Below are 13,599 nucleotides of genomic sequence, written 5' to 3'. Positions count from 1 at the left end.
GCCGAGATTTGGCACTTCAATCAGTTTCACCTGTCAAAAGTGGTAATAAATTTCATATGAAGGAGAAAGTGAGTGATTAAAAGCAGACGTTAAGAGAGCGGGGGGATAGATGGTGCTTTGGGGGTGAGAGGAGAGAGGGAAGAGGAGGAGGAGGAGGAGGAGAGGTGCTATTGTGTAAGAGCTTACTCATGTTTGTTTGTGTGTGCAAGGCAGATTGTCGGCCAGAGAGAGATGCTACAATACGTGGCTGACTGGCTCCAACATAATTCATTCATTATTGTAGTGTGTGTGTGTGTGTGTTAGAGAGAGAGAGAGAGAGGGAGCGAGAGAGAGAGAGCGAGTAGTGGGGGGGTGTATGTGTGTGTGCAAGTGTGTTTGTGCGTCGGACGGTATTCCTGTTCGTCTCGCTCCACCAGTTAAGTTAAATCAGAGGCAGTCACTGGCACACTGCGGTGGTCTCTCTCCCTCTCTCTGACCGTCCTGCCCTGAAAGCATCAACAGCCTCCTGGTTCAGCTGCACAGGTAAGAGCACACATTACCTCCATCTCAGGAATATTATTTTACCAAAATAACATTATCAAATCTTTTGGCAGTTTTTTTTTTTTTTAAGAAACTTCTAATGTTCAGCGCTGAAACAAAAAAAAGCCTCAGTTTCTGTAAATATTTATCTACTTGGACTTTTGTTGAATTTTGCTGATATTACTTTGGGGTACCACGTGTAGGGAATGAATGAAAAGAACAAAACCAAATAGATCTGACGGGTGCCACCTGTTGTTGCTGTTTGTTCAAGTTGTTCATGTGAAAGTCCTGTGTGTGCAGAGCTTAAAAAAAAGCGACTGTAGCTGTGCAGTGGGGATGAGAAGAATCTAGAGCTGCATTATGAAACTATATACGAGGAGACATATGGAGTCTAGCTCAAGTTCAGTCTGACATACTAGTGTTTGTATCCCTATTGTCAAGTCAGTTTTTATTTACAAAGCACCAAATCATATTACACTGTTCATGTGCTGCAGGTCTAGACTGTGCTCCTTAAAATATCATTTACAGAGACCCAACAATTCCTGCCATGAGCAATTTAGAAAATTGGATCCTCTTCCTGATAAACAGTAGCTCTGTGCTGTTTGAAAATCCTCACTTATGAAAAATGTAATAAACAAGAGACACTGGAAAAGGGGGAATGTAAAGATGGCCGGGTGGTCGTGGAATAACGGAGAAGGGTAAGTGAAGAAAAGAACAGGAGAAAAAAGTTTAATTTTCTACCTTGTCAGTGAGAGACAGAGCTGTAACTGTTGGATGAAGAAGTGGTAGTGGGGGTTGAACATGTTAAGGAAGAGAAGAGAGAAATCTTTAAAGGGAGTTATGTGTGGATGTCACCAAGATAGGTGCTTATTCCCCCCTTATACTTGCTATTCACTGGAAATAAATTGGACAGAAAATAATCAGTATTATCTTTCATCAAGGTGCCGCAGGCATATTTTTCTAAAATACAGTACAGGAAATGAAGGAAATATTTCACAGGCAGAAGTTTGTCCTGTTTAATTGTGCAAGTGACATGAAAGCTCAGATTTGTAAACAGAAAGATGCAGTCATGGTTTTGGAAGCCAATATTTCCATTAGCTCCTCTTGCGGGCACAAGTCTTGGTTTAGGTCATGACCTCGTTCTCTCTCTCTCATTCCCTCTCAGTCTGTCACACACGTACACACAAACACACTTCTTCAAAATCTGTCCTTTTCCTTTTCTGGAGACCACATTTCAAATTTTACATTCTTGACGAACAGTTTTGAACTTAATTGTGTAGCACCAGTGCACTTAACAAAAGTTTCTTTGGAAGTCAATGAGATTTCTGTCAGTTAAGTTTCCTACTTCAAAAACTCTTCAGCTCAAGTGACTTTGTGTAAGTTGAGATAGGAGGAAGTTGTTGGAGGCTACAAACGCGGTACACTACACTTTAACGGCCACATTACAACTCTGCACGGAGTAACAGTGACTAATTGAGCTGCTTTGCGGTTTTAAGACTGGCATTAGATGGGTGTTAAACTTGAATCAACATTTTAGAAGATGCAGGAAACTAAAGGTTTCGGAAGCGCCGGTGGTTTGCCGAACACTCTGTTGACCCAAAAAGCATCTAAGTGTGGATGATCATGAGGTGGTGTGTTCCCAGTAAGATGAACCTCACTTCATAATGGGCTGATATAAATCATTAACTCCATCAACCAGACATTTTAGTGGCTCTCTCTACGAGCAGCCAGATGGTGGTGCTCATGTCAGAGCAGCCGGGTGCTCAGGCCGAGGGCAGCCACAGATAGCTCTGTTGATGGGAACCACGTTTCTGTCCAAGCTCAGCCCAATTTGTGATGTTAACTTTTCTAGCTGCAGCTTTTTTTTTAAGGAATGCTCCTATGATCCCAGATCGAGGCTGTGTTTAAATACCCTCGAGTGGGATTATAACTGGAAGGTCACAGTGTCATTCAGGAGTCAGTCGCTGCACTTGGGAGCAGCAAAAAAAAATCCCCACACTTCCTCCTAGACATAATTTAATTCTTTGTTAACAGCTCTGTGATTGCTAACAATGCAGGGGCTGGACAGACCATTGTCTTGATTGGGAGGATGCAGCTTGCTCGTGGACCTTGCGAAGTAGGTGTTTACCTTCCTGTTTGTGGTCACCCAGGGTTTATGGCTGTCATTCAGTAATGTGCCATCTCACTGCGAAGCTATAGCTCACTGGACACGGCCTCGCTTAATCACCTGCTTCCGTGTCACCTTCTGCCTCCGCCACTACACCTTTATTATGGGGCTCACTTACATATAGCAATTACTTTCAGCCCCTCATGGAAAAATACTGGTGGTTAAAATGCCAAGCCTTCCAATAATGGTAAAGGGCATATGGTGTTGATTTTCTGCTGTATTTCCATTTGCGGTTAACAGAAATCTTCTAAGCATCAAGAGATTTTCTTAAACTTTTTTAAATCCTCAAATAGTGAAACAGATATGTGTGTTGCTGCCCTCCTCCGTGTAGTTTGAAATTACAGTCACCTACTGTTAAGATCATTAAAGAACGAAAACACATGTACAGCAAATCTAAGTAATGACATCTGTGTTGGTACTTTATCCGACCTACTACGTTTGGGCCTGTGCAGGAAACTCTCATAGATATTTCATTATTCTGTTGCCCTTGGCACCTACACATCTTCCACACTCGACAATCCCCACATCTGCAACCGATACGGTTGTTGCTTCAGTGCGCTGAAGTTTTTTTTTTTTCAAGGAATTCATCCACTGCAACCCTGTGGAAAATGAGGATACATGAAGATAAAATAGTTTTACAGGAGGAGCTCAGACTGTCTTAATGCCAGCCAGAGGGCAGCAGGAATGCAGATAGGGGAGATTGTGGAAAGTGGATTTTAAAAGAAGCTAAAACCAAAAGACAACTTTCAATATTTTCTACATAAATACATCTGCACTTCCTTACAAGTCTTCCATCATGATGTTACTGTAGCTGTGAGATGTAAAGGAGTAGCTAGGATGCCACCTTGTGGAAAGACAGCTGCTTAGTTTTGTAAAACTGGTGATCAACGGCTTTCCATTCTGATTTAAAGAAAATTAACGCAAAATATCCAAACTCCTATTCTAAAACAGCACATAAAATGCTTCACTGTAATCTGTATGTTATTTAGCTCCAAATTCAAAGCACGTCTTCCTCCTAGTATCTGTTTTGTTCCTATGTAACCACAAACGCACTGTCCTTTTAATGTAATTAGTAGCTAGTAACTATCTGTGAAGCTATAGTAATGGTATACACGAGGTTTATGCTAATATTATTGCATTAGCTCCACTAAAGACCCTCACTAAGCTCTTCAACTGAACATAAAGACTCTCAACAAAAGGAAGAATTTCTTTTTTTCTCCCCCATTTCACATTCAGCTCATACAAATGAAGCAAAAACTAGCCCTGAGGCAAATTTTCCGCAGCACGCAGGTTTGATTTTCTCACAGAGCAAAGTTTCCACAGAGCCGAATCCCTGCTGTCCTGTTTGTTTAGGTGTGTGCTGATTAGAAGTTCTCATGCTGGGTACAATGTATCTCCGCACACCAAGGGTTTGAAACGTGACATGTCTTTTACAGTGACTGGAGCCTCTCTCTCTCCCTCTCTCCTCCCTCCCCGCTCCCTCACTACCTCAGTGTTTAATGGTGTTGTTATCCACAATCACGCTTTTCCACGCAAGTCTTCATTAACACAGGTCATAACACAAGGCATAAATGTTCTCCTTCCGGGTGCTGACAGTCCACCCAGATGGACGGACCATTTGATAAACACTGTACAGTTTTACGGTTGCCATTCATTAGCCGAGAGACGATTTAAAGGGGATGGCAAAGAGCAGATTGTCTGAATAATGATGTTTCAAGTGCATTTTTGGAATATTGAATAACATACAACATCTGTTTTTCATGGGTTCTTATTTTACAGAAATAACATAAACCGTCAGGATGGCTCTAATGTGCAGGTCTTTAATGAGCTGGTGTGGGGTGAGCACTTTCATGGGTGCTCGTGTGGATTAGCGTTTATGGCCCGTGCCAGCGGTAATGATCGCTCTTCCCCTAGACTGCCTGTGACATTTTTGTTGTGTTTCTTTTATAGGACTCGCTGAGGCCCTCGCCCAAGGCCTGTATCAGTCACCACAGACGCTCCCTGCTGACAGGGCCCCCTGTTTAAAAGTCCCAAGATCTGGCACCAAAAAGGGAAAATGCAGAATATAACGGCAGGAGCGACAGAAGGGATTTCTCTGACATGCGGCATGTCTGGAAACCACGAATTCATCTTCACCCTGGTGCCCATCGTCTACGGCCTGAACTTTGTCATCGGCATGGTTGGAAACAGTATGGTGGTGGCCGTCATCTACTGCTACATGAAGCTCAAGACGGTGGCCAACATTTTCGTCCTTAATCTTGCCATTTCTGACCTCACCTTCCTCATCACTCTGCCCATGTGGGCGACCGTCACCGCCACGGGCTACCACTGGCCCTTTGGCGGATTCCTGTGCAAAACCAGCGCAGGGCTGGTGATTTTCAACCTCTACACCAGCGTCTTCTTCCTCACGGCGCTCAGCATCGACCGCTACCTGGCCATCGTGCACCCGGTGCGATCACGCAGGCTGCGCACGGTGGTGTACGCGCGCATCACCTGTGTGCTGATCTGGCTTTTTGCCTTTGTGCTCAGCGTGCCCACGGCGATGACCAGGGATGTTCACCACATCCAAGACTCTAACACCACAGTGTGCGCCATTCTGCACTCGCAGTTTGAAAGCGCCAGGTTGAGTGACCTCCTTCTAGCCATCAGCCTGATGAAAAGCTTGCTGGGCTTCCTGGTGCCCTTCATCGTCATCATCACCTGTTACTGCCTCATCGGCCGGGCGCTGCTGGGGGCGAGGCACATCCAGAAGAGCTCCCGTTCCCGGGATGACGAAGTGCTGCGTATGCTCGCAGCAGCTGTCCTGGCCTTCTTCCTGTGCTGGGTGCCCCATCAGGTGTTTCACTTCATGCAGGTGCTCACCCAGCTGACAATGGCAGACAACTGTGCCATCCTGGAAATCATTGACACCGCCATGCCCTTCACCATCTGCATCGCCTACTTCAGCAGCTGCGTTAACCCCATTGTGTACGGCTTCGTGGGGAACAACTTCCGCAAAAACTTACTGCGGCTGTTGCGCTGCTCTCCGGGCGGACCTTCAAGGCCGCACCTCAGCATCAGCTCCAAGATGAGCGCCCTGTCCTTCCGTGCCTCAGAGGCACTGAGTCTTACATCCAAAAGTAAAGATTCTTCAGATGTTAAGTGAGAAAAAAATAGAAAAAAAGGCTGTGGGGGGAGGGGAGTGTGTGGGGGGAGGGGGTACAAGTTCGCCCACCACACTCTGTCTGTGGTTAAGAGTCCGGGGATAAAGACATTCCATGCTTTTAACATCCCCAGCTGTATTAGCAAGCACTGACTCATGGAGAGCGGCTGTAAAGTTACATTTATGTCTCTCTGTAAGTAAGTCAAAGAGATATTTACTACCTTATACAGTCTGCAGAATAATCATCTGTAAACCATCACGCGACACTCCTTCTTTTCACATCCATGTTGGCAAAAACAGATATATGAATATATGAATGGAGCAATCCCCTTCAAGAGATATTACGTGTTGATTTTACCTCTATTTATACAAGATATGCATGTATGCAGGCTTTTGTCGCCATCATACAGTGGTACAGTGCAGTAATATAGCATCCAGTGATAACCTTTCTGTGTGCTCAGCAGGTCTTTCACCAGTTGGAACAGTTATCAAATGCTCAGCAAAAATGCCAAAGCTAAAAAACTGTCGAATTAAGTCACTCATGCATGCTCTGCCCGCGGCTTTATACAGTACATGCACCAACCAGAAGTGTGTAGCAAAAATATCAAGTTAATTTGTATCAGCTATTAACGTATTTGAACATGACAATTTCTGCCTATATGCTATATAGTATTGTCAAATGATGTGCTATGTGTTGAAATGTAAAAGTGTTTTCATTAATATGACAATAATGCTGAGATGTTTCCAAGTCTGGGAGTAACACACTGTATAAATAAGAGTACTACACAAACACTCCTGGTTGGGTGATCGTTGTCAATATCTATGGTGGTTGTAGGCCTATTTGTGGTATTTAAACATGTTGATAGATTTTTTTTTCTACTCTTTAAGTGTACAGTTTGTGAATACATGGAAATATGAATAAAATGAAAAATATACTGTCCAAAGTTCTCCCCCTCACCTTGTGTATTAGGCATCATCAGGAAAATGAATCATTAGTTACCAAAACATCCAGAAATAACAGCTGATCTGAGATTCAGTTAAGAGTCAAAATCAAGTGACCTTGGCTCAGAGTTACCCCACGCAACTCTAGCTTATATTAATCATTGACTATGCATCACATAGGTTTGGTTTCTCCACGTAGCACCTAAAAGTAGGGAGGATGTATGACACGGTGCTGCATCACAGACAGGGATTGGTGGACGCGCCACTGGTCAGGGGTTATAAGTGCTGTCCAGGAGCGAGATGAACCTCACTGCCAACATGAAGGTCCTCCTGCTTTTTGGATTGGTGGCTGTTGCCCTGGCCGACACTCGCTTCGAGGGGTAAATTCAGAATCTTTGCAAAAGAAAAAGGAAAACATGTTTCTCTCGCTTTTGCAAAAAACTCTTTAAAGATTAAATTGACAGTGCTAGTTATGAATTTTACCACTCAGGACTGATGCAAACACAGTGACATTATGTGACTCATTACCTACTGGCTATGTGTCATAGTCCTGTATTATATCAATGTCATTTTACCAAATTACTCCTGTGTAGACCAGCACTCAGGTTAAATGTAGTTGCCTGCCATCAATTGAAACTACATAAATTGTTGCTTTGTGATTTGTTCACATCAGAAATCTACACAAGCTTAACAAGATGTTTATGCAGCAGATTTCTTCAACATTGGTCTTTGGATCAAATTCAGTAGTGCTTCTGCAGTGCTGTACATTATTCTGGGATTAACCAAATTGAAAGAATCGACAATCTTTTGTTGTTGTTGTTGAAACAATCAACAATCTCATGACTATAATTTTACACTTGTGCAATTCAGTTTATGAGTAATTATTATAATATTCAGTTGTTGTTTTTTTTTTTAACTATATCCACTGGAGACAAAAATGATCCAGAAAGGAGCTTGATGTTTAAAACACAACCGAGCTAATGTGAAAAGCTTGCACTTTTGCATATTATACATAGTTCTTGATGTTAGAGTATTCTTTTTCTGCCATGTAATGTGAGCTACAGATTTGTATCTTACTCCTGTTGTTCTGAATGTATGATATCTCTGTTTTCCCCCAGTGAGAAAGTCTTCCGTCTGAAGCCTGTGCTTGATGAGCATGTGACCATCATTAAGGACCTGGCTAAGAGCATCGAGGTACCTATCTCCTTTTCACATACACCCCCACCTTAACAGCGCTATCTTCACTCACTACAGGGGTTTCACTGGTTAGCAAATGGTGGAAGAGGCTAAAACTGGGTCTACATTTTTTGAGTGATCCTGCTAATTTACTCAGTGTATGTTCAGAAGTGTAAATTATTTCTAACTGCACCTTTTCCTCTCATGAATTTGTCTGGTATTTTGACATCTCATATTAATTTCACAATAAGACTTTCTCTCAGCTTGTCAAATAAGAGGCTGACATGCTGTATTTGGATTTCATGTCTGAACGTTCCAATAAGCCCAAGTGTTTGACTTTGCCGCCACCTGCAGGTCGACTTCTGGAGACCCGAGAGCTCTGAGCTGGTGACCATCGACATCGATGTGGACATCCGTGTGGCTGCCAAGTACCTCGATATCGTGGACACCATCCTGCAGCAGAATGACATTGATCATGAGTAGGTCGCAAGACAAAATCATCAACCATAACTAAGACATAGTGAACCCTACGATTTTCTACTCGACTCACACACTGTTAATATGAATTCCTCTTCAGGGTCCTTATTGATGATCTCCAGGCTGCTGTTGAGGCTCAGGCTGACGAGGGACCCTCTCCCAGGGCCCACAGCTACACCAAGTACAACAGCTGGGACAAAGTACGAAGCCGAAACACATGATGAGTCACATCTCAACCCTGAACCATCTGTCATCATCCATTCTTATTTGTCTTTCCTTTGATTTCAGGTCCAGTCCTGGATCAACTCTATTGCCTCCACCAACCCCAGTCTGATCAGTAAGCAGATCATTGGAAACACCTACGAGGGACGTCCCATGACTCTCCTCAAGGTATTTCAGGGCATTGCAATGCTTACACAATGATATGTTTGTCAGTCTTAAAACAATTATGTCTAACACGTGTTTTTTTTCTTTTTTCATGAAACAATTATTAACAATCACAGCTCGGTAAGAAGTCCAGCTCCACTAAGCCCGCCATCTTCCTGGACTGTGGTATCCACGCTAGAGAGTGGATCTCTCCTGCTTTCTGCCAGTGGTTTGTTAAGGAGGTAAGCATGGATAAGTACTGCAAGCATTAACACAGAGACTTCCACAGATTGCAGCCAAATTTGTTTTGTTTTTTACATTTTTTAAAATCTTTTTTTCCATCTTCTGTATAGGCTCTGTCCACCTATGGCAGCGATTCTCAGATGACCAGCCTGCTCAACCAGATGGATGTTTTCGTTCTGCCTGTGTTTAACATTGACGGCTATGACTACACCCACAAGAGCGTAAGTTTATACTTCAGTCTAATAGAGACCATTCTGTGCTGTTATCTTTAAGAATTTGTTGATTTGTCAAATGTATGCCTGACATGTGTATTTTATCCACTTGGGAACTTCAGAACAGGATGTGGAGGAAAACTCGCTCCAGGAGATCTGGTTCCAGCTGCACTGGAGCCGATCCCAACAGGAACTTCAACGCTGGCTGGTGCAGTAAGTCGAACATTTACAAAGTTATATCTTAAGGGAGGACTCTGGAGAATTTCTATTGCACTTTGTGAGAGATACTGTAGGTTTTAAAAAATTGCCAATATCTGTTACTTACATATACCAATGTGAATCCTAAATTTCCCAGAATGTAAGTTGGTTGCATCTCTCATTAAATCCTTCCAGCCTGGTAAACACATGAATCTTTGAAACTCCAGCCCTTCTATTTATAACACATGCTTTCTGTTATAAATTGATGGTCTCAATCAGAAACAGAAAGTTACTTTCTTAGATTTTCCAAAACAACCTCCAGAGCCACAGAAGAAACTATTCTGCCCTACAAAGCAAAAAGGCAGTAACTGCATTTTTGGTCGAAAATGAGTTATTATCATTTTCATGACATTCAAGGCATCCTTTGTTATGTGACAAAATATCTTATCTCAAATGTGTGTCGTTTTGGAGAAAAATGGTAGTCGTTTTTACAGTAACTGCAAAAAGCCCTAGTGAAACAAAGCAAGAAGGCAGTAACTACCGTTACTCTGTCAGTTACTGTACTTTTGCTTTGTTTTACTTACCTAAAAACAACCGTGTTGCCGCAGAGTGAAGTTACTGTTTCCATGTTTCCCATACCCCGGTTTCCTCTTCTGAATATAAAAATATATTTATGATTTCCAATATTTCCTCATTATCATTACTCAATCAAAATTATTTAGTTCTGCCCTGTTGAATTGGAGTTAGCCTAACTTGCCTATATTGCTTCAAAGTGAAGTTGACAGTGCTTTAAAGTTCATGTGATTTGTTGTAGATATAGGCGATACATTAGATAAACACACCCAGATACACATTAATCTAATATTCACACATAAGAATGTGGTACTATTCAAAATAAATTGTCCTAATTTGGGCCTTGATACAGCTTAGGAATGTGAGACACTTTAAGCAGCAATTTCAGCACCAGAATTTCGAGGTGGAAAATATTGGCCTAAAATGGTCAGATTACTTTGGGTTTGGTATATCCATGTTCAGGGAAACAAATGGTTCCAATTAGTCCAAATACAGTGTATCTAACACACCTAGAGCACAAGTTGTGACAGAATAGTTTTTGAAGAATTTGCAGTTACTGCCTTTTTGCTTGGTATGGTGCCACATTTTTGGCAAGTAATACAAAGCAAGAATACAGTAACTGCAAAATAGGGGTAAAACATCAAATCAAATGTGAGAATTAATATATACAAAGAATAAGCTAATACAAAGTAACAAAACTGCCTCATGTCCAATAATCTACCTACAACTACTTAGGCTGGACAACAGGATAACTTTAAAGTCATTTTTCTCAGTTCGGAACTCTGCGTAGTTACTGCCTTTTTGCTTTGTAGGGCAGTATTGTATACAAGTTCAGATGTGAAATCTTGAGGTGCAACCTTAAGCATGAATTTGAGGACATAAAGAAAAATGTATCACAATGTCATTTTAATGTTAATTTCAGCACTTGGAGCCTCCAGCAACCCCTGCAGCGACACCTTCTGTGGGTACAGCCCTGAGTCTGAGATTGAGGTCAAGAACGTTGCCGACTTCATCCGCAGGAACAAGTCCATCATCAAGGCCTACCTCACCATCCACTCCTACTCCCAGCTGCTGCTCTTCCCCTACTCCTACACCTATGAGCTGGCTGCAACCCACAGCGAGCTGGTGAGTCCCCATCATCTGTCCTAAATGACACAATGTGCATAAAGCTGAAAAAAGATAGTGATTGTGTTAACTAATGCGATAGTCACAGTGATTATAAAATTATTCATCACATCAGTGTCACATGCAACCGTCTTATTGGAAATTTAATTATGAATGTAACATCAGAAATGTCAGAGAAACCTCATTATGAGAATTTAAACTTCACTCTGTAAAATGTGAATTCATAAATTAACAGCAAATCAGAAGAAGGGGCCTTATAATCTATAATCTGAGTATAAATGTGTATATGTGTATAAGTGCGTTTTCAAAAGCCAAAGCAAGAATTCAACCAGATCTCATTATCTCTCTTATCTAAAGAATACACTCTAGCTGCTGCAAATCATTTACTCCCTGATCATATGCCTCACTCTCATGGCTCTTTTACCTCTCACTGGGGTGTCCAAGGGCTGCGTAGTTAACACCCACACCCCTCACTCACACTAACCGAGGCAGATCACATGTCTCTGCCTCTCTATTATTCACTTGTAATTTAAGCGCTCTTCTGACACTTGACAGAACAAAAGAACTCAGGGGATCCGTCATAACTCATCTGTCCACCCAGAAATATCATTTCCTGCTCGTGCATTTCTCAGGAGGTTTCATTTCCTGCCGGAACTCACTGAGGCTTTTTCACTGTGTGATGTAATATCAGTAAAAATGTTTTGTTTGAACAAGAAGAATGGATGGTGGATGCTGCTGGAGGAAAAAAAACAACAACATAGTATATTTAACACTTTTGCTACCAGGCTGTAGATGTTTGGTTCTGTATGGTATTGTTATTTTTTTCAATTCAAAGCCATGACTATTTGATTTTTTTTGAAGATTTCATAAGATAATCGTCCACTCATCCATAAAAAGTTGAATTCGTAAACAAGCCACTCCATTCTTGCTAATAAAACTACACTTGGCCTGATATGACCAACTAGTGTGTAATGGTCACTAACTTCAGAGCAGGCTCAGATTTATCAGTGTTGTAATTTATGTATAGATCTGTGTTTTACACCATCAACAAGCTACTGATGGGTTTTTAACACATCCGTTTTTTTGTTTCCTCTCTGTATTGTAGATGAAGGTTGCTCAGGGAGCTTCTGCTGCTCTGCGTAGTCTGTACGGCACCCGTTACACCAGTGGACCTGGTGCTACAACCATCTGTAAGTACAGCACATAGTGCATTGCTCTCCATGGGGAAATAGGGCATTGAGAGGGTGCTTGATAGTCTATTTGCGCCTCTGCTATTATGCATTCTGGTGTGCTTTCAACACATCAAACCTTTGTTGCCTCTTGAGGCAACAAAAACAAATGACTTATCGGAGCCAAAGCTATTCCTAGCAAACAAAGGATTTTTTTTTTGGTCCCTAAAAGCAGTATTTGTATGGAAACACAGCCAGACTGTCCCAGATAAACAGCATATCCCACTCTGAATAATCCCCCTCTACTTATTTGCCCTCAGACCCCGCTGCTGGAGGCTCCGACGACTGGGCCTACGACCTGGGAGTGAAATATTCCTACACCTTCGAGTTGCGTGACACTGGTCGTTACGGCTTCCTGCTGCCCGAGTCTCAGATCAAGCCCACATGTGAGGAGACCATGCTGGCCGTCAAGTACATCGCCGCCTATGTGCAGAAGAACCTCTATTAACGAGTGGAACTGCCAGGACCCCTGCCAACTCAGCTCCTCTGTACCAGCCCCCAGCCCCTCCAACCTCTCAGCCATCTCCAGCCTGTATCCATGGATACGGACACCACCCGCCATGTTTCCTCGCTGTGCTTGACAGAATGTCAAGATGAGTGCAAACAATAAAATCAATGATCCATCCCCACATGCTGAATCAATTTTTTATGTGTATATGATAATATACACATAAATAATAGAGTCTGGTGGACAGAGCCTTTGTCACTCAGTTTACATCCCATCACTACTGGGCCAGAAAACACAGCTACTGCATTTGTTGTACATTATGAGAATAATATACTTTAAAAAATGTACCAAGAAACACAATGACACACTGAAAAATCATCAAGCAGTGTTTTGCCCATAGACAGTTCAGTGTCTATGCACTTAAACGAGACAATGCCTCAAGGAACAATAGGATTCACCAATTTACTGTATCAGCTCTTTTGAACTCCGGTGATCCCCCTCGTGGAGCTGGCACCGTTCCAGTGGTGGAGCGTGTGCGGGTGGGGGTATCAGCCTTTAAGGATTTCAGTCCAGCAGCACAGTACGTGACAACCACAGAGTATACTCCTTGGCAGTGTGTCCTCTCTCCACTGAACATCTGAGTGGAGAAAATAAAGGAGCCAAAGAGCAGCAGGGAATCTTAACTGCACTGGGCACACATTTGTGAGGCAGAGGGTAGAAAGGTAAACTTCTTCTCTGAGATTTGAAATTTTTCAGCACTCATGCCAACCAGTGTTTATATT

The 13,599-nt window shown here is 42.4% G+C and overlaps 2 protein-coding genes across 2 annotated transcripts; both read left to right on the top strand.

Moving 5' to 3' along the window:
- The first annotated feature begins 238 nt into the window (after positions 1-238).
- agtr1b (angiotensin II receptor, type 1b) lies at positions 239-5,844 on the top strand. Its single transcript, XM_083995470.1, has 2 exons — positions 239-522; positions 4,637-5,844. Exon 2 carries the CDS (start codon positions 4,743-4,745, stop codon positions 5,829-5,831), a length of 1,089 nt encoding a protein of 362 aa, XP_083851596.1. The 5' UTR covers positions 239-522; positions 4,637-4,742; the 3' UTR covers positions 5,832-5,844.
- Positions 5,845-7,088: 1,244 nt separating this feature from the next.
- cpb1 (carboxypeptidase B1 (tissue)) lies at positions 7,089-12,853 on the top strand (the record flags this gene model as incomplete). The annotated part of the gene is made up of 11 exons (XM_083995411.1): positions 7,089-7,150; positions 7,889-7,964; positions 8,301-8,425; positions 8,524-8,623; positions 8,712-8,813; positions 8,927-9,031; positions 9,143-9,253; positions 9,367-9,457; positions 10,938-11,140; positions 12,246-12,330; positions 12,630-12,853. The coding sequence occupies 11 exons, from the start codon at positions 7,089-7,091 to the stop codon at positions 12,815-12,817; spliced, it is 1,248 nt and encodes a 415-aa protein (XP_083851537.1). The 3' UTR covers positions 12,818-12,853.
- Between the last annotated feature and the right edge of the window lie 746 nt (positions 12,854-13,599).

The sequence above is a fragment of the Trachurus trachurus genome (genome assembly GCF_905171665.1).
Source record: "Trachurus trachurus genome assembly, chromosome: 20".
In the NCBI taxonomy this organism is placed as follows: Eukaryota; Metazoa; Chordata; class Actinopteri; order Carangiformes; family Carangidae; genus Trachurus; species Trachurus trachurus.
The sequence above is the reverse complement of the archived record's forward strand: the minus strand, read 5'-3'. Positions and strand labels throughout refer to the sequence as shown.